Here is a 19,148-nt window from a genome sequence, read left to right as displayed (position 1 = left end):
TTATGATGAGGATCCAAGTGATAAAAAGTAATGAATCAAGAGATGATTACAACATAGCTCTACAAGAAAACCCCTACATTGGCTGTTATAACAAATAATATGTCACCTTATATCACGCTTGTTCATGCTAGCACATTTGGGATAAAACTTAAGAAATGGCCATTAACCTAGTAATGTGATCCAAGCTGTTTAGTCATAGGATATTCTGTTTATGAGATATATATAAGCCTTTGAATACATGCGTGTTGTGAGAGCCAATATACGGTAGCGGACAAAAAAAAAGTTCCTGTTTCGTTTGCGTTCCATTCAGCGTTTAATTGTACCTAACCGTTTTCATTTTGTAAGCATTTTGCTACTAAGTAAATTGTTTCGCTACCAGGTAAGCAGTAATGTCTGACTATTTCATGTGCCTTCACATACATTCTTAATCATAGACTCTTCGAGAATGCTCATTTCAGTGGGGACTGCCCTCGGGACTGCCGAAGACCGGACATGCAGGAAAAAGCGCCTCTACAGAAGCTAAGGCCATTGATGATGCCAGAAATCCAACACGCACCCAGTGTACAAGCATATAACAAAATATATTATGCTGTATTCCATGTTTTATTAGCAAGCTATTTCTTCGCACTTCTATCGTGCCAAGCAAATTTTGTCGCCATATGGTTACTGCTCAGTCTAGGCTATCTAAACACTTGGCAGCTACTGTATACTTAAATGGAGTTTAACTAGTTAACTAGGTTAATGTTGCAGTCAAGCATGCATGAGTGTATTATGATAGTAACTAACCCAAAGCTCCACCATGACTGGAGGGAAGATTGGGAAGGCACACATGTGAGAAGGGTTGGCAATAATTGGACAATAACATTGCGCATACATTACAAGAAAAAGGCACGTGGAGAGGTGTTAGAACACCTGGTGCTATATGGCATAGTGAATCTTGTCATTTCGTTAACATACCGCCTTTACGGCAAAATGAAACAGTCTTGGAACTATATCGGAAGTTCAATGCGGCCAACTCAATGAGACATTCATCGTTTCGTCAATATGCCGCCAGAAGGACACACAGGAGGGCGTCACAGAAGAGTCATGGAACTAGACCGGATGTTACTACCAGTACATTCGTCGATATTCTGCCTAAAAGATGCCGAGAAGAGATGCAGTAAGGCGTTACAGCTGGAGATAACGGAAAAGTTAGGGAACTTAACAGAAGCTACTGCTAATACAGGGACTAACGGAGGCTATTAAACGGCTCCCCTAATGTGGAATAACTTCCCCACAATCGTCCAGGAGATTACGAGATTGCTCCGTACTTAACAGCTAAAGCTATGTATCAATGATGCCAAGCAAGTTCTAATTAGCTACAATACATTTGTCTTAATTGTTCATAGGCGACTCCCCTTCCATAGATGCCGTTGGGTCCTTACTATTAGGGACACTCCTTGGTCTCAGGGTCCACAGTGCCCCGGCGTGGACCACCGGGTGAATGTGTGCACCTCTGTACTGCCTTACCACATGCCTCCTTAGCATACAAACTGCAATCCAGTAATTTGGCAAAGGGTAATTTGCAACAAGCAATCAGTGTTGACTGGTAACAAAGAGCGTTCACCTGGGAAGATTAAGGTACTGCCCCCACACCCTCCCCTAAAAGAATAGAACACTGATACATACTAATATGGGTGTGTGTGTATGTATATGTATATATATATAGTGTATGTTAGATGTTAGTATTTTCATTCTATTTACAACTATAAGTGTGTCTAAGGTAATAGTACAGACAATATGTGACCACCTCCTCTCCTCTATAGATGCCGTTGGGACCTTAATATAATGAACACTCCTTGGTCTCAGGGTCCGCAGTGCCCCAGTGTGGACCGCTGGGTGAATGTGTGCGCCTCCATAGTGCCTCCTTATATTAGCATACAAACTGCAATAATTGGCAGAGGGTAACTTGCAACAGTGATAATTGAGTTTAAGTGGCAATTAGTGTTGACTGGTGACAGAGTTTTCATTTGTGCAGAAAAGGTCTCAGGGTCTGCAGTGCCCCAGCGCGGACTGCTGGGTGAATGTGTGCGCCTCTGTAATGCCTCCTTATTAGCATACAAACTGCAATAATTGGCAGAGGGTATTTTGCAACAGTGACAATTGAGTTTAAGTGGCAATCAGTGTTGACTGGTGACAGAGTTTTCATTTGTGTAGAACTAGTCTCAGGGTCTGCAGTGCCCCAGCGCGGACCGCTGAGTGAATGTGTGCACCTCCATAGTGCCTCCTTATTAGCATACAAACTGCAATAATTGGCAGAGGGTAACTTGCAACAGTGATAATTGAGTTCAAATGGCAATCAGTGTTGACTGGTGACAGTTTTCATTTGTGCAAAAAAGGTATTGCCCCCACACACCCTCCCCTAAAGGGATAGAACACCATTTATATATGTGTGTGTGTGTGTATATATATATATATGGGTATAATGTACATGTATATATATATATATGTATATAGAGGGTATATGTTTGTGTGTGTATCTGTATATATATATCTAATCCAAAACAGCCAAGCTGTAAAAAAAGTGTGCGGCCCTAAAAAAAGCTATGGTGAAAAAAGATGTGAAATCCAAGGTGGCGGCCAAGAAATGGCTGTGATGGTAGGTTAATGGTAAAAATTTTAATAACGCCAATTCAGGTGAATTTTGGTGCCACTTGGTCACAAAATTCACCTGAATTGGCGTTATTAAAATTTTTACCATTAACCTACCATCACAGCCATTTCTTGGCCGCCACCTTGGATTTCACATCTTTTTTCACCATAGCTTTTTTGAGGGCCGCACACTTTTTTTACAGCTTGGCTATTTTGGATTAGATTTCACTTCTATTTGTATACCCCATTGTTTTGGACTTTTTAAACCTATCTTTTTTTCTTTACCACAGGAAGAAGAAAAGATGAAGCAGATGTACCTTAAATATTTTATCAGTAAATGTACAAATTATATATATCTAATCCAAAACAGCCAAGCTGTAAAAAAAGTGTGCGGCCCTCAGAAAGGCTATGGTGAAAAAAGATGTGAAATCCAAGGTGGCGGCCAAGAAATGGCTGTGATGGTAGGTTAGTGGTAAAAATTTTAATAATGACAATTCAGGTGAATTTTTGTGCCGCTTCACAAAAATTCACCTGAATTGTCGTTATTAAAATTTTTACCACTAACCTACCATCACAGCCATTTCTTGGCCGCCACCTTGGATTTCACATCTTTTTTCACCATAGCCTTTCTGAGGGCCGCACACTTTTTTTACAGCTTGGCTGTTTTGGATTAGATTTCATTTCTTTTTGTATTTGTATACCCCAAAGCCGGCCTATGGCCAGCTTTGGGACTTTTTTAACCTATGTTTTTTTCTTTACTACAGGAAGAAGAAAAGATGAAGTAGATGTACTTTAAATATTTTATCAGTAAATGTACAAATTATATATACTGTATAATACATATGTGACCGGATTTGCGAAAAGGGGTCCAATTTGCCAACTTTGACAATTGATAACTTCAGATTGGAAAGAGCTATTGCCTTGATATTTGGGCAGTGGTGAGCACCACTATAGCTGAATACATGGTGAAATGTTCAGGTTAATATGTTACTTGAACACTGAGTTATGGTCTCCAACATTTACGGAATTGGATGTGTGTGGAAGACCCCTTTTCGCAAATCCGGTCACATATATTGATTACAGAAATCTCCATGGTGGTTTCTTTGTAACTGAACACTCTACAAGGTGACTTCTTCTAATTGCTCTCTCTACAGGGTGAATTGTTTGTAGCTGAACGATCTACAAGGTAACTTCTTCTAGCTGATCTCTCTACAGGGTGATGTGTTTGTAGCTGAATTTTGTATAGGTGATTTGTTTGCAGCTGAGCTCTTTACAGAATGGTTTCTTTGTAGCTGAACTCTCTAAAAGGTAACTTCTTCTAACTGATCTTTCTACAGGGCAATTTGTTTCTGGCAGAATTTTCTACAGGGTGATTTCTTTGCAGCTGAACTCTCTACATGGTGGTGTCTTTGTAGCTGAACTCTCTACAAGGTAATTTCTTCTAGCTGATCTCTCTACAGGGAGATTTGTTTGTAGCTGAACTATCTACAAGGTAACTTCTTATAGCTGATCTCTACAGGGTGATTTGTTCGTAGTTGAATTCTGTACAGGTGATTTGTTTGCAGCTGAGCTCTTTACAAAATGGTTTCTTTGTAGCTGAACTTTCTCCAAGGTAACTTCTTCTAACTGATCTTTCTACAGGGTGATTTGTTTGTAGCTGAACTATCTACAAGGTAATTTCTTCTAGCTGATCTCTCTACAGGGCGATTTGTTTGTAGCTGAATTCTGTACAAGTGATTTGTTTGCAGCTGAGCTCTTTACAGAATAGTTTCTTTGTAGCTGAACTCTCTACAGGGTGATTTGTTTGTAGCTGAAATCCCTACAAGGTAACTTCTTCTAGCTGATCTCTCTACAGGGTGATTTGTTTGTAGCTGAACTCTACAAGGCGATACTTCTAGGTGATCTCTCTACAGGATTCCTTGTTTCTAACTGAACTCTCAACAGGGTGATCTGTTCATAGCTGAACTTTCTACTGGGTGATTTGTTTGCAGCTGAACTCTCTAAATGGTGGTTTCTTTGTAGCTGAACTCTCTACAATGTGACTTCTTCTAGCTGAACTCTCTACAAGGTGACTTGTTTCTAGCTGATCTCTCTACAGGGTGACTTGTTTCTAGCTGAACTCTCTACAGGTGATTTGTTTGTAGCTGAACTCTCTACATGGTGGTTTCGTTGTAGCTGAACTCTCTACAAGGTAACTTCTTCTAGCTGATCTTTTTCACTGCATATTTGTTTGTAGCTGAGTTCTCTACAGGGTGATTTGTTTGCAGCTGAACTCTCTACATGGGAGTTTCATTGTAGCTGAACTCTCTACAATGTGACTTCTTCTAGCTGAACTCTCTACAGGGTGACTTGTTTCTAGCTGAACTCTCTACAGGTGATTTGTTTGTAGCTGAACTCTCTACATGGTAGTTTCTTTGTAGCTGAACTCTCTACAAGGTAACTTCTTCTAGCCGATCTTTCTACAAGGTGATTGAGTTTTTTGCAGCTGAACTCTTTACATGGTGGTTGCTTTGTAGCTGAACTCTCTAAAAGGTGACTTCTTCTAGCTGAACTCTCTACAGGATGATTTGTTTGCAGCTGGATTCTCTACGTGGTAGTTTCTTTGTAGCTGAACTCTCTACAATGTGACTTCTTCTAGCTGAACTCTCTACAGGGTGACTTGTTTTTAGCTGATCTCTCTACAGGCTGACTTGTTTCTAGCTGAACTCTCTACAGGTGATTTGTTTGCAGCTGAACTCTCTACATGGTGGTTTCTTTGTAGCTGAACTCTCTACAAGGTAACTTCTTCTAGCTGATCTTTCTACAGGGTGATTTGTTTGTAGCTGAATTCTCTACAGGGTGATTTATTTGCAGCTTAACTCTCTACAAGGTGACTTCTTCTAGCTGAACTCTCTACAGAGTGATTGATTTTTTTTGCAGCTGAACTCTCTACATGGTGGTTTCTTTGTAACTTAACTCTCTACAGGGTGATTTGTTTGTAGCTGAACTCTCTACAGGGTGATCTGTTCATAGCTGAACTCCTTATAAGGTAACTTCTTCTAGCTAATCTTTCTACAGGGCGATTTGTTTGTAGCTGAGTTCTCTACAGGGTGATTTGTTTGCAGCTGAACTCTACATGGTAGCTTCTTTGTAGCTCTACAATGTTACTTCTTCTAGCTGAACTCTCTACAAGGTGACTTGTTTCTAGCTGATCTCTCTACAGGGTGACTTGTTTCTAGCTGAACTCTCTACAGGTGATTTGTTTGCAGCTGAACTCTCTACATGATTGTTTCTTTGTAGCTGAACTCTCTACAAGGTAATTTCTTCTAGCTGATCTCTCTACAGGCCGATTTGTTTGTAGCTGAACTCTCTACATGATGGTTTCTTTGTAGCTGAACTCTCTACAAGGTGATTTCTTCTATAGCTGATCTTTCTACAGGGTGATTTGTTTGTAGTTAAACTCTCTACACGATAGATTCTTTGTAGCTGAACTCTCTACAAGGTGATTTCTTCTATAGCTGATCTTTCTACAGGGTGATTTGTTTGTACCTGAACTATCTACATGATGGTTTCTTTGTAGCTGAACTCTCTACAAGGTAACTTCTTCTAGCTGATCTCTCTACAGGACAATTTGTTTGTACCTGAACTCTCACATGATTGTTTCTTTGAAGCTGAACTCTCTACGAGGTGATTTCTTCTAGCTGATCTTTCTACAGGGTGATTTGTTTGTAGCAGAACTCTCTACAAGGAAACTTCTTCTAGCTGATCTCTCTACAGGGAAATTTGTTTGTAGCTGAACTCTCTATACATGATTTGTTTGCGGCTGAATTCTCTACATGATGGTTTCTTTGTAGCTGAACTCTCTACAAGGTAACTTCTTCTAGCTGATCTCTTTACAGGGTGAATTGTTTGTAGCAGAACGATCTACAAGGTAACTTCTTCTTACTTATCTCTCTACAGGGTGATTTGTTTGTAGCTGAACTTTCTACAAGGAAACCTCTTTTAACTGAGCTCTGTACAGGGTGAATTGTTTGTAGCTGAACTATCTACAAGGTAACTTCTTCTAGCTGATCTCTCTACAGGATGATTTGTTTGTAGCTGAACTATCTACAAGGTAACTTCTTCTAGCTGATCTCTCTACAGGGTGATTTGTTTGTAGCTGAATTCTGTATAGGTGATTTGTTTGCAGCTGAGCTCTTTACAGAATGGTTTCTTTGTAGCTGAACTCTCTACAAGGTAACTTCTTCTAGCTGATGTATCTACAGGGTCACTAGTTTGTAGCTGAATTCTCTACATGGTGGTTTCTTTGTAACTGAAGTATCTACAAGGTGACATCTTCCAGCTGATCTTTCAACAGGGTGATTTGTTTGTATCTGAACTCTCTACAAGAAATCTTCTTCTAACTGATGTTTTAACAGGGTGAATTGTTTGTAGCTGAACTCTCTACAGGGTGATTTGTTTGTAGCTGATCTCTATACAGGTTACTTATTTCTAACTGATCTCTTGAATTCTGTTCAGGATGACTGCTCTATTAGGATGACTGCTCTATTAGAGTATCTCGATCTCGCACTTGCTACACCAAGTTGGATTTCGTGTTATAACTCCGTGGCTTTAAGTCTGATTCTTCTACACCATTGAAGAGCCTTTCTAAGATGATAACTCCATCTATACAGCGATTTTGAAAGCATTACCCCGAGCGGTTTACCTGGTAGGCGTGGCAAGCATAATAATAATAATAATAATAATAAAATAAAAATATTAAAAATTAGCTAATCTCGATTGCGTAATTGTTACACACTGTTGATTTTTTCGCTGTATCTTCCTGGTTTTTAGCTCGATTTCTTTCAAACCACAAAAGGTTTGAGGTTCAATAGTTAACCTATTCACCCACCGATTTTCAGCTTCTTCCCATACGCGGTTTACCCTGTAGGCGTGACAACATATTGGTGTTATTTTTCGTGCATAATCGCTCATAACTCTTTGTCTGTTTATGGTATTCCAGCCAAAGTTGGTACCGAGATGCGCCTTTATACCCCCCTTCTGTGTGCCAAATTTCAAGGCAATCGGATAACGCGTTCGAGTTTTATAGCAGTTTTTGTAAGTGTGCGACAAGAAAAAGAAAAATAAGAAGAAGAAGAAGAAGAAGAAGAAGAAGAAAAAAAAAACGAAGAAACTTAGCCAATTTTTGAAGTCGCATATCTCGGGAACGCGCGAAGCGATTTCGCTCAAATTTGGAATGTAGAGTGCTGCAGTTGGGGGGCATATCCACAGCAAAAATCGTCTTGTTTCATCAAGGAAGCACAGAGCTACGGAGGTGCGAAAATTGCGTTTTCTTTCTTCCTGTCAATATACTCACGGGTGTTACGCGCCGGCTTCTTGGGCCGCACGACACACTACCGTGTGTCTTGATATTACATATATTTATTACAGAACTTTCTATGGTGGTTTCTTTGTAACTGAACACTCTTCAAGGTAACTTCTTCTAGCTGTTCTCTCTACAGGGTGATTTGTTTGTAGCTGAATTCAGTACAGGTGATTTGTTTGCTGTTGCGCTCTTTACAGAATGGTTTCTTTGTAGCTGAACTCTCTACAAGGTAACTTCTTCTAACTGATCTCTCTACAGGGAGATTTGTTTGTAGCTGAACACTCTACAGGTGATTTGTTTGCAGCTGAACTATCTAGATGATCGTTTCTTTGTACCTGAACTCTCTACAAGGTAATTTCTTCTAGCTGAACTCTCTACATGGTGGTTTCTTTGTAGCTGAACTCTCTACAAGATAACTTCTTCTAACTGATCTTTCTACAGGGCAATTTGTTTGTGGCAGAATTTTCTACAGGGTGATTTCTTTGCAGCTGAACTCTCTACATGGTGGTTTCTTTGTAGCTGAACTCTCTACAAGGTAATTTCTTCTAGCTGATCTCCCTACAGGGTGATTTGTTTGTAGCTGAATTCTGTACAGGTGATTTGTTTGCAGCTGAGCTCTTTACAGAATGGTTTCTTTGTAGCTGAACTCTCTACAAGGTAACTTCTTCTAACTGAACTCTCTACAGGGAGATTTGTTTGCAGCTGAACTCTCTTCATGATGGTTTCTTTGTAGCTGAACTCTCTACAAGGTAACTTCTTCTAGCTGAACTCCCTACATGGCGGCTTCTTTGTAGCTGAACTTTCTACAAGGTTACTTCTTCTAGCTGATCTTTCTACAGGGTGATTTGTTTGTAGCTGATTTTTTTACAGGGTGATTTGTTTGCAGCTGAACTCTCTATATGGTGGTTTCTTTGTAGCTGAACTCTCTACAAGGTGACTTCTTCTAGCTAATCTCTCTACAGGGTGATTTCTTTGTAGCTGAACTCTCTACAAGGTAACTTCTTCTAGCTGATGTCTCTACAAGGTCACTAGTTTGTAACTGAACTCTCTACAAGGTAACTTCTTCTAGCTGATCTTTCTACAGGGTGATTTGTTTGTGGCTGAACTCTCTACAAGGAAACGTCTTCTAGCTGATCTCTCTACAGGGAGATTGGTTTGTAGCTGAACTTTCTACAGGTGATTTGTTTGCAGCTGAACTCTCCACATGATGGTTTCTTTGTAGCTGAATTCTCTACAAGGTAACTTCTTCTAGCTGATCTCTCTACAGGGTGATTTGTTTGTAGTTGAACTATCTACAAGATAACTTCTTATACCTGATCTTTCTACAGGGTGATTTGTTTGTAGCTGAATTCTGTACAGGTGATTTGTTTGCAGCTGAGCTCTTTACAGAATGGTTTCTTTGTAGCTGAACTCTTTACAAGGTAACTTCTTCTAGCTGATCTCTCTACAGGGTGATTTGTTTGTAGTTGAATTTTGTACAGGTGATTTGTTTGCAGCTGAGCTCTTTACAGAATGGTTTCTTTGTAGCTGAACTCTTTACAAGGTAACTTCTTCTAGCTGATGTCTCTACAAGGTCACTAGTTTGTAGCTGAACTCTCTACATGGTGGTTTCTTTGTAACTGAACTCTCTACAAGGTAACTTCTTCTAGCTGATCTCTCTACAGGGTAATTTGTTTGTAGCTGAACTATCTACAAGATAACTTCTTATAGCTGATCTTTCTACAGGGTGATTTGTTTGTAGCTGAATTCTGTACAGGTGATTTGTTTGCAGCTGAGCTCTTTACAGAATGGTTTCTTTGTAGCTGAACTCTTTACAAGGTAACTTCTTCTAGCTGATGTCTCTACAGGGTCACTAGTTTGTAAATGAATTCTCTACATGGTGGTTTCTTTGTAACTGAACTCTCTACAAGGTAACTTCTTCTAGCTGATGTCTCTACAGGGTCACTAGTTTGCAAATGAATTCTCTACATGGTGGTTTCTTTGTAACTGAACTCTCTACAAGGTAACTTCTTCTAGCTGATCTTTCTACAGGGTGATTTGTTTGTAGCGGAATTCTGTACAGGTGATTTGTTTGCAGCTGAGCTCTTTACAGAATGGTTTCTTTGTAGCTGAACTCTTTACAAGATAACTTCTTCTAGCTGATGTCTCTACAGGGTCACTAGTTTGTAAATGAATTCTCTACATGGTGGTTTCTTTGTAACTGAACTCTCTACAAGGTAACTTCTTCTAGCTGATCTTTCTACAGGGTGATTTGTTTGTAGCTGAACTCTCTACAAGGAAACTTCTCCTAGCTGATCTCTCTACAGGGAGATTTGTTTGTAGCTGAACTCTCTACAGGTGATTTGTTTGCAGCTGAACTCTCTACATGATGGTTTCTTTGTAGCTGAACTCTCTACAAGGTAACTTCTTCTAGCTCATCTCTCTACAGGGCGATTTGTTTGTAGCTGAACTCTCTATATGGTGGTTTCTTTGTAGCTGAACTCTACAAGGTGATTTCTTCTAGCTGAACTATCTCTTTCTAGTTGCATGAATTCCCTACAAGGTAACTTCTTCTAGCTGATCTCTCTACAGGGTGAATTGTTTGTGGCTGATCTCTCTACAGGGTGACTTGTTTGTAGCAGATCTCTATACAGGTTACTTGTTTCTAGCTGATCTCTTGAATTCTCTTTAGGGTGACTGCTCTATTACAGTATCTCGATCTCGCACTTGCTACACCAAGTTGGATTTTGTGTTATAACTCCGTGGCTTTAAGTCTGATTCTTCTACACCATTGAAGAGCCTTTCTAAGATGATAACTCCATCTGTACAGCGATTTTCAAAGCATTACCCCAAGCGGTTTGTCTGGTAGGCGTGGCAAGCAGTCGTTTTTTATTAGCTAATCTCAATTGCATAATTGTTACACACTGTTGGTTTTTTCGTTGTATCTTCCTGGTTTTTAGCTCGATTTCTTTCAAACCACAAAAGGTTTGAGGTTCAATAGTTAACCTATTCACCCACCGATTTTCAGCTTCTTCCCATACGTGGTTTACCCTGTAGTCGTGACAACATATTGGTGTTATTTTTTGTGAATAATTGCTCATAACTCTTTGCCTGTTTATCATATTCCAGCCAATGTTGGTACAGAGATGCGCCTTTATACCCCCCTTCTGTGTGCCAAATTTCAAGACGATCGGATATGGCGTTCGCGTTTTATAGCAGTTTTTGTAAGTGTGCGAAAAGAGGAAGAAGAAGAAAAAAAAAAACTAAGAAACTAAGCCAATTTTTGAAGTCGCATATCTCGGGATCACTTGAAGCAATTTCGCTCAAATTTGGAATGTGGAGTGCTGAAGTTGGAGGGCATGTCCACAGCAAAAATTGTCTTGTTTCATCAAGGCAGCACAGAGCTACGGAGGTGCAAAAATTGCGTTTTTGTTCTTCCTGTCAATATACTCACAGGTGTTATGTGCCGGCTTCTTGGGCCGCACGACATACTACCGTGTGTCTTGATATATTATATGTGTGTATGTATATGTATAAGCAGCGTGTATATATACGCATGCATGTATGTAGATATAATTGCACATGTTGGTAGTTTCATATGCAGTGGAGATAGTCATTCTTGTACATGTAGACATTCATAATAACATAAATGTATTTGTGTGTTACTAAGGTGACAATACAGACAATATGTTTTGCGATTTGTTACACTTAAAGTAATTTAAGGAAATAAATGTTTTTAAATGGCATGGCACAGGTTGCCCAATCACATGATGATACTTGGTTAAGAAAAGCTTATGTGAGGTACCTAATTACCAATTCTCTAACCTGTCGGCCATTTCAAGGATCCCGACCCTATAGATATTGTTCATACCAAAGATACAACGGAGACTATGACCAGTGCCAGCCAAGCTAATTAAGAGGATATAAGAGGGAAATTGACAAAGACAAAACCGAGCATGTTGCACCTGGCCAGCAAGCTTATAGCCATTCCAAACAACAGCCAGTGAGTTTGATCACTCAAATGACCCCAATGTTTTACCATCTATCTTGCAACTTGTAAACAAGCTCAACCAAAAATAAATAAATCCAGCCTTCTGGGTATGAACTATCTGGTCTTGGAAACACACTATATGGATAAATTTGTTTACGACTGTCGCTTCCACTAGATTGCTGCTTTTTCCCCACACACCACCTCGACCCATTAAAGATATAGTTTAACTTGGCTATGGTACTTTGCTGACATTTTTGAATTTACAATATATATATATATATCACATCGTATCAAATATTTTTAGGTATATGCTTGTCATGCCCCCAATTTTCAATATTCTATTGAACTTCTTGCCTTGGACTGTCTAGAGCAGCTCTAATGGGCAGCACAACTTGTATACAACTATTCTAATCTACAACTATTAAGGCATTCCAGGGGCATTGAATTGTACTTATATACTATGGCTAGGATGTAGGACAGATTATGTGGGAAAACAAGCCATGGAAGTTGTTAGTTGTGCCAAATTATTCATGTTCTGCATGTATACACAGCAGCCAACATTAAAAAATATACTTCTGAATGATAAAGTTTCACTTTGATTTGTGCTGGTAGCAAACCTGAGTTGTGTGTTTTGGGAGGCAAAACAAACAAAAAAAAAAAAAGAAAAGAGGCATGTACCACCACACGGGGTCTAATATAACACCATAGTAATTTTAAAAAGAAAAATCCAATTGTTTGGGCTTTGTGGAAGAAGTCAGGTACGATTTCAGTTTGACCATTCCAGAGTTGTCACTGCTGTGAATAGACACTATAAAGCTGCCATGTACTTGTAATGCAGCATGTGGTTCTTTGTTTTTACTAATTTCGAGATTGATCTAGCCTGCAGACACTTAGCAGTGGTATAATAATAGCACAGCTGACCACATCTCCCATAGTAACCTGCATTCGTTCTTTTGTTTATGTCCACCAGCCACCTGGCTGCCAGCTCCACTACCTCATCCGTGACTACAGATTCCGAGGGATAAATGGGACGGACACACACACACACACATTCCAGGCAGCTGTGCAGTACTCTACATGAATGGTTTAGTGTCTCCTACTCGATAGATGCTATAATGCTGAGCAGCACTGATGTTTACTATTCCTCACACAGACTATATAACGCAACACCAGTCTCCATTTTTAATCACAATGGCGCAATGCTTCAAGTTCACTTATTCTCCAATGGCAACCTATAGCTTCATTCATCCTGCAGTCAGCATAATGCATAGTACAAGCCTCCTTACACCACACTTTGAGCAGATTCTTTGAAGCATTTATAGAGCTAGCCAGTACGCACAGGCAATGAATCCACTTTCCAGGTATATATACCTATAGTACGTACATAGTTGATCCAATATCAGTTATGTATTAATTGTGTTCAACTACTCCCTGCTGAGGCGTAGCTGCAGGGTAGGCAGGTGAGGCAGCTGCCTCACTAGGTGTTTGTATCTGAACTCACTGAACTGGGAGTTACGTTGGACCTTTAGATGCATTAAAAGCATGCATTAACAGGGTTTGTATGCTGTTTAGTTCAACTTATAGTGTACATAGTAAGAGTCCATCCAGGTTCAGCTCTAAGTGGATAGCTACTGAGGTTTACTTTTCAGAAACTGGTCAAGCAAGATCGATATACTTTAGTGGAGCAGTCACCCTAACATAGAACACTCACTCTGATACAACATGCAGTCAAGCAAATTTTTAATACAATACTTTGATAGAATTTAACAACTTAAATTGCTCTCACAACCAATCTCAGATGGTCTAAGTTTACCAGGGGAGCATAACCTGACCCCTGTTGACCCCCCTGTTATCAGTGCTTATAATGACACTACTTAGGTCAAAGAGTGAGCAACATGCACAGGAGAACTCATGCTTGCCTCATTTCATCATTACAGTCACCATATGCATTTTAGCTGTATTTTTTTCACATCTTATTCTGTTTATTAGAACTAAGTTGAATTGCAAGGTCAGAACTGTTTATATTGAGTATGTACAACTAGATCGAACCATCCCTAGCAGGTCCACTCCAGAGCAGTTCAACATGGTTCAGTTTGATATAAGCGGTTCAACATGGTTCAGTTCAATACGGCAAACATTTACACCAACCTGGAAATCGTTTTGATTTGAGGACATTCTTTGTGGTGGGTGTGCAGGGAATATCCCAGAGGTTTTACGGTTCCTATGGCTTGGAGGGAAAGGTGCATGCAAAAATTCTTGTGGCTTCAGAGAATGTTAGAATCCCCAAGCATTCCTACCTCCAAGCCTTTGTAGTAAAACATGCTGTATACATCATGTAAAATTGTTGGAAAGGGGCCTATTTGAGAATTAATAGGAGAATCCATGGAACCCTGCACACCTACCAAAACAACCACCATCTATTGACGGTGGCAACCTGTTCACAACTGGGTAAGTCCAAGCAACATTAATATAAAACTAACCTGGACTGTCAAAGGGAAGTACATGCGTTCTAACCATGAAGTTACAGCAGGGTACATTAAATGGAATGGCAGCTGGGTGGGGGTTTACACGGTATTGCAGCTGAGTAACGAAGTGTTTATTATATTGAGCTGAGCTACGCAAGAGGAACTATATACAAATAACAAGTATTTATACATAAACTATAAAGGCTTTAATGTCTGCTTTTATCGTATTCGTCAATGTCAGTAGCTAGCCATGGCCTCTGCCAGTCAGCTGTGGTGGCGCCTTGATGGTGACCAAGTAAGAAGTGGCTATCGAATCTAGCTGGATAAAAAGAAATAGACCCACATGGGTAAGCAACAATTATACTGTATTTGTGCACAAGTCTCACCATGCGTTTGCAATGGAGTTTAGGCTAGCTGATTAATAACAATAATCATAATAATACTCGCCAGTTACTGAACTTTGCTGTAGTTTTACAAGTTTAACTTCTCTTTGCTAGTATTATACTTAGTGTTCCTCAAGCTTTTCCCCTAGCATTTTAGTACCCTGAAAGCATTTTGTTAGTGTTTTGTTAGAGTTTTCTTCTAAGCGTTTAAATGCTAAATGGAACGAAATGCAAACGGAACAGGACCTTTTTTTGTCCGCTACTGTAGTGATGTTCATGTTGAATGATACACTTCCTTTATTAACTTTAGGGCCAAAGGGCTAAGGAAAGTATTGATACAGAAATTAACACATCGATATGTTTCATTGCACGAAGATGACAACCACCCTGATTGAAGAAAAAGAAAAGACAAGGTGCAGAGGGCACACACTCCAAAAGGTAGGTGAGTTTGTTGGCGTAAAATGGTGGCAGAGGGCACACACTCCAAAAGGAAGGTGAGTTTGTTGGCATAAAATGGTGGCCGTTCATTGTTTTGTTTGACCCTCAGCCTTGTGACTGCAGTCAGACAGGCAGGCAGGCAGGCAGGCAGGCAGGCAGGCAGGCAGGCAGGCAGGCAGGCAGGCAGGCAGGCAGGCAGGCAGGCAGGCAGGCAGGCAGGCAGGCAGGCAGGCAGGCAGGCAGCAAGGCAGGCAGCAAGGCAGGCAGGCAGGCAGGCTTGCAAGCAGGTAGGCAGGGCCAACAGGATTCCTGACATTCAACTTACATGACAAGGAAAACACAGTTGATGTAGATAGTGTTGAAAATCCGAATGTAATGCACATTTACAATTTGGAGGGAACAAAACTACAGGATGGCTGATGACCATCAGTAACAGCAACAGAGTGTGTGTGTGCGCACGCGCGTGCGGAAATTGAAGTCCATGCATTCAGCAAGTCTTTTATAAACTGGTGTCTTTCTTAGTCATATCGCATACAATGGTATATGTAAAGTTTATATGTACTGATGCTTAACGCATTTTTAAAATGCTATATGGATGTCTATATGAAGATGGACATGTGCATATGAAGATGGGTACGTGCAAGTGTGTTGCATGACTAAATGGGTTGCCTGTCCAGTGCCTAGGAATGGCAAAAAGTCTGGCTATGCCACTGGTTATTGCATTGCATTTCTGGATTTTTAAAGGCATCTGACTCACTCAATCATACTACTTCAATGATTAAGGGCACTAGGGCTGGTCGGTATTGAGATTTTGTGGTTTAAAAAATTGTTGAATAATCAACTTCAGTGTGTGAAGGACAAGGACTCCTGCTCATCTTGAGAGGTGGCATACAGTGTTTTGGGGCATCTCTTATATTGTGTGTACACGAATAATACGACCATACACAGCAGGTTATTTATAGTGTGTATGCTTTTGTCCCATTTTCAATGCTGTGCAATAATCGTTGACTGAAGATCTGTCCTAACTCTTATATCAAGACACACAGTAGTGTGTCGTGTGGTCCAAGAAGCTGGCACACAACACTGTATCAAGACACATGGTAGTGTGTTGTGTGGACCAAGAAGCCGGCACGCAATACTGTGAGTATATTGACAGGAAGAAAGAAAACACAATTTTCATGCAATTTTAGCTCTGTGCTGTCTTTATGAAATGAAACAATTTTTGCAGTGGACATGCCCTCCATTGTTAGTAGTCCACACAAATTTGAGCAAAATCCCATATCCAATAGCCTTGAAATTTGGCACACAGAAGGTGCATCATGTTACCAAGTGTGACTGGAATACAATAAAGAACCAATGAGTTGTTAGGGATTGTTAACAAAAAAAATATATATATATATGTTGTCATGCCTACAGGGTAAATCGCTTATGGGAAGAAGCTGAAAATTGGTACGTGGATAGGTTAACTATGAAGCTGAAAATTGGTACGTGGATAGGTTAACTATGGAACCTCAAACCTTTTGCAGTTTGAAAGAAATCCAGCTAAAGATCACGAAGATACAATGAAAAGACCAACAGTGTGTAACAATTATATATGTGATCAAGATTAGCTATTACAAAAACAACAGCTTGCCTGCAAAGAGAAACAAGTCACTCTGTAGAAAGATCAGCTACATAATCATCTTGTTGAGAGATCAGCTAGAAACAAATCACCTTGTAGAGAGATCAGCTAGAAGCAAGCCATCCTGTAGAGATCAACTGGAAACAAATCACCTTGTAGAGCTAGAAACAAGACACCCTGTGGAAAGGTCAGCTAGAAACAGAGATCTGTTGGAAACAAATCACCCTGTAGAAAGATCAGCTAGAAACAAGTCACCCTGTAGAGAGTTCAGTAGGTTCTAGTGACTAACTGACTGACTAACTGACTGACTGATGCCTTCAGACAAGTGTAACTCATTAATGGCTAAGGCTGTGGGCTTGATTTTTTTACTGTTAGACATTGCTTCAGCCAGACACATGCTGTTTGGCATAACACAGTAAGTACAATGCATTCTTCACGAACTTACCAGTATCCTCCCTTGTGTCCCATTCATCTTTGCTGACAGTGAAAGGTGTCAATTTGGTGGTAGACTTGATGGCTTCCCTTTGTAATGGAAATCATCCATATTTTTTTATTGATTGTGGAGGTGCTTTTTGAACAGTTCTTGATTTGCAATGTTGTGTAACAGGTTGAATATAGCTGACAATGAAGCGTAATGGAAACTTCACTTTTCAGACGATAATTGATAGCTGGGGCGCACAGCGCCATTTCTTTCTTTTGAAGCAGTATGCGTGGGTTCACTAGTCATAACAATTTTATTTTACAAAAAGTTAACAAACAAGCACACAAAAATTTTTGGAATTTCTAACTAGAGTAGGGACCATAGCACAGCGATAAAAAGTAATGAAACAAGCTAGAGTAGCCCACGATATTAAATCAATAAGAAGTGTTATATCCCTATTGTGCATTTCCATTATGATATCTTCAGCACAGTAGGGATATATCACTTCTTTTTGTTTTATTGTGATTTAATATCATGCATTACTCCAGCTTGTTTCAGTACTTTTTATCGATGTGCTATGGTCCCTACTCTGGTCAAAAATTCCGAATTTTTTTTGCGTACTTGTACAGTTAAATCACTGACTATATATGTATCACTAGACCATCATCGATCGTTATGTAAATCTATGGATATATCACCTCAACTGTAATGTAGCTTACACATAAGTTGTAATTATTTGTATACATCTCTCCCTACACAGATGTTTTGAACTTATTAACAAACATTGAAATGTTGTTGGTGCATTATTGCAGCTGTGAGATGTTTATTTGGTTGCCTGCATGGCCACACAAGTTGTCTCATATACCCATAATACAATTACATTTGATTCACAAAAACAAGTATAACATTACATGCAAAAACAGTTTGTATGGATGTTTAAAACTTCATTTGTTATAGTTAGTTGTATTAACATTCATTCTTGGCCACTCAGATCTTCAGTTGCCAATTACTTTTACTTTATCCTTACCATTTACATTCAGTCTTGCTGTATTTCCTATCAGCTCTAGTTGGATAATAATTTAGCTGCCCTTTTTCTCTACACTGACTATTCACTGCTATACTTGCCTAAAGCAGCCACCTGTCAATTAAGGTCAAGAAATTTTGGCCTGAAGGTGACTGGCATAGACAGGTTCCACTGTAATTGGAAATGCAGCAAGACTGAATGCAGAACACAAGTTAACGATAAGGGTCCAGTATTAAAACTCCATATATTACAGTTTGCTATATTAACTTTCTGCTCAAGATATTAGCTCTTTGGTTGCTAGTTACTGTTACTTTTATGGATACACCTTTTTACGTGTTTGAATGGATAGTAAATACTTAACCCTAAATGGGATGCATACCTTTACTATCAAGGTGCTTGATGGATACAATAGCTTCAGCATCATCCTCAAACTTTATCACTGTTGCCTCTCCACCACCACACGTCTTTCTAGAAAAATAATATTCAATATCTTCTTGCTCTATATCAACTGGTATTCCAGAGACTTTCAGTAACAATGATGATGTTGCCATACTGGTAGTCACCAATCCTGTTACAAAACGGTGAATAGGAATAAACATGGGTATGCATGTATTTTAATTTTGCTTCAACCTAATACCTCATTCAAGCCAGTACACATCATACAGCATTATACAGTAGTACTGTATATTAGAAATAATGGAGGTTTGCACTTTCGCACAAAAAAAAAAAATGACCAGAAACCAGCCTCACAATACCTTCATTGCGCATTGGCATTACTGGTCATGTAGAATCAAGATCAAAAGTGTCTTCAGAGCAGGCAAGAACATTTCAAGTAAGTTGTTATGGAATTT

The 19,148-nt window shown here is 39.6% G+C and overlaps 2 protein-coding genes across 2 annotated transcripts in view; one reads left to right on the top strand and one right to left on the bottom strand.

Annotated features, from left to right (window-relative positions):
- LOC136236873 (protein mono-ADP-ribosyltransferase PARP14-like) overlaps positions 1–19,148 on the bottom strand; it is a 290,930-nt gene that overhangs the window by 204,377 nt on the left and 67,405 nt on the right. The window contains exon 12 of the mRNA XM_066027105.1: positions 18,677–18,865. Coding sequence (XP_065883177.1) covers positions 18,677–18,865 — 189 coding nt within the window. The remainder of the gene's footprint in view (positions 1–18,676; positions 18,866–19,148) is intronic.
- Positions 1–19,148, top strand: part of LOC136237013 (uncharacterized) — a 113,237-nt gene that overhangs the window by 27,156 nt on the left and 66,933 nt on the right. The window lies entirely within an intron of this gene.

Source organism: Dysidea avara, chromosome 10 (assembly GCF_963678975.1).
Source record: "Dysidea avara chromosome 10, odDysAvar1.4, whole genome shotgun sequence".
Taxonomy (NCBI): domain Eukaryota; kingdom Metazoa; phylum Porifera; class Demospongiae; order Dictyoceratida; family Dysideidae; genus Dysidea; species Dysidea avara.
Note: the sequence above shows the minus strand (reverse complement) of the source record. Positions and strands in the feature narration are given on the sequence as shown.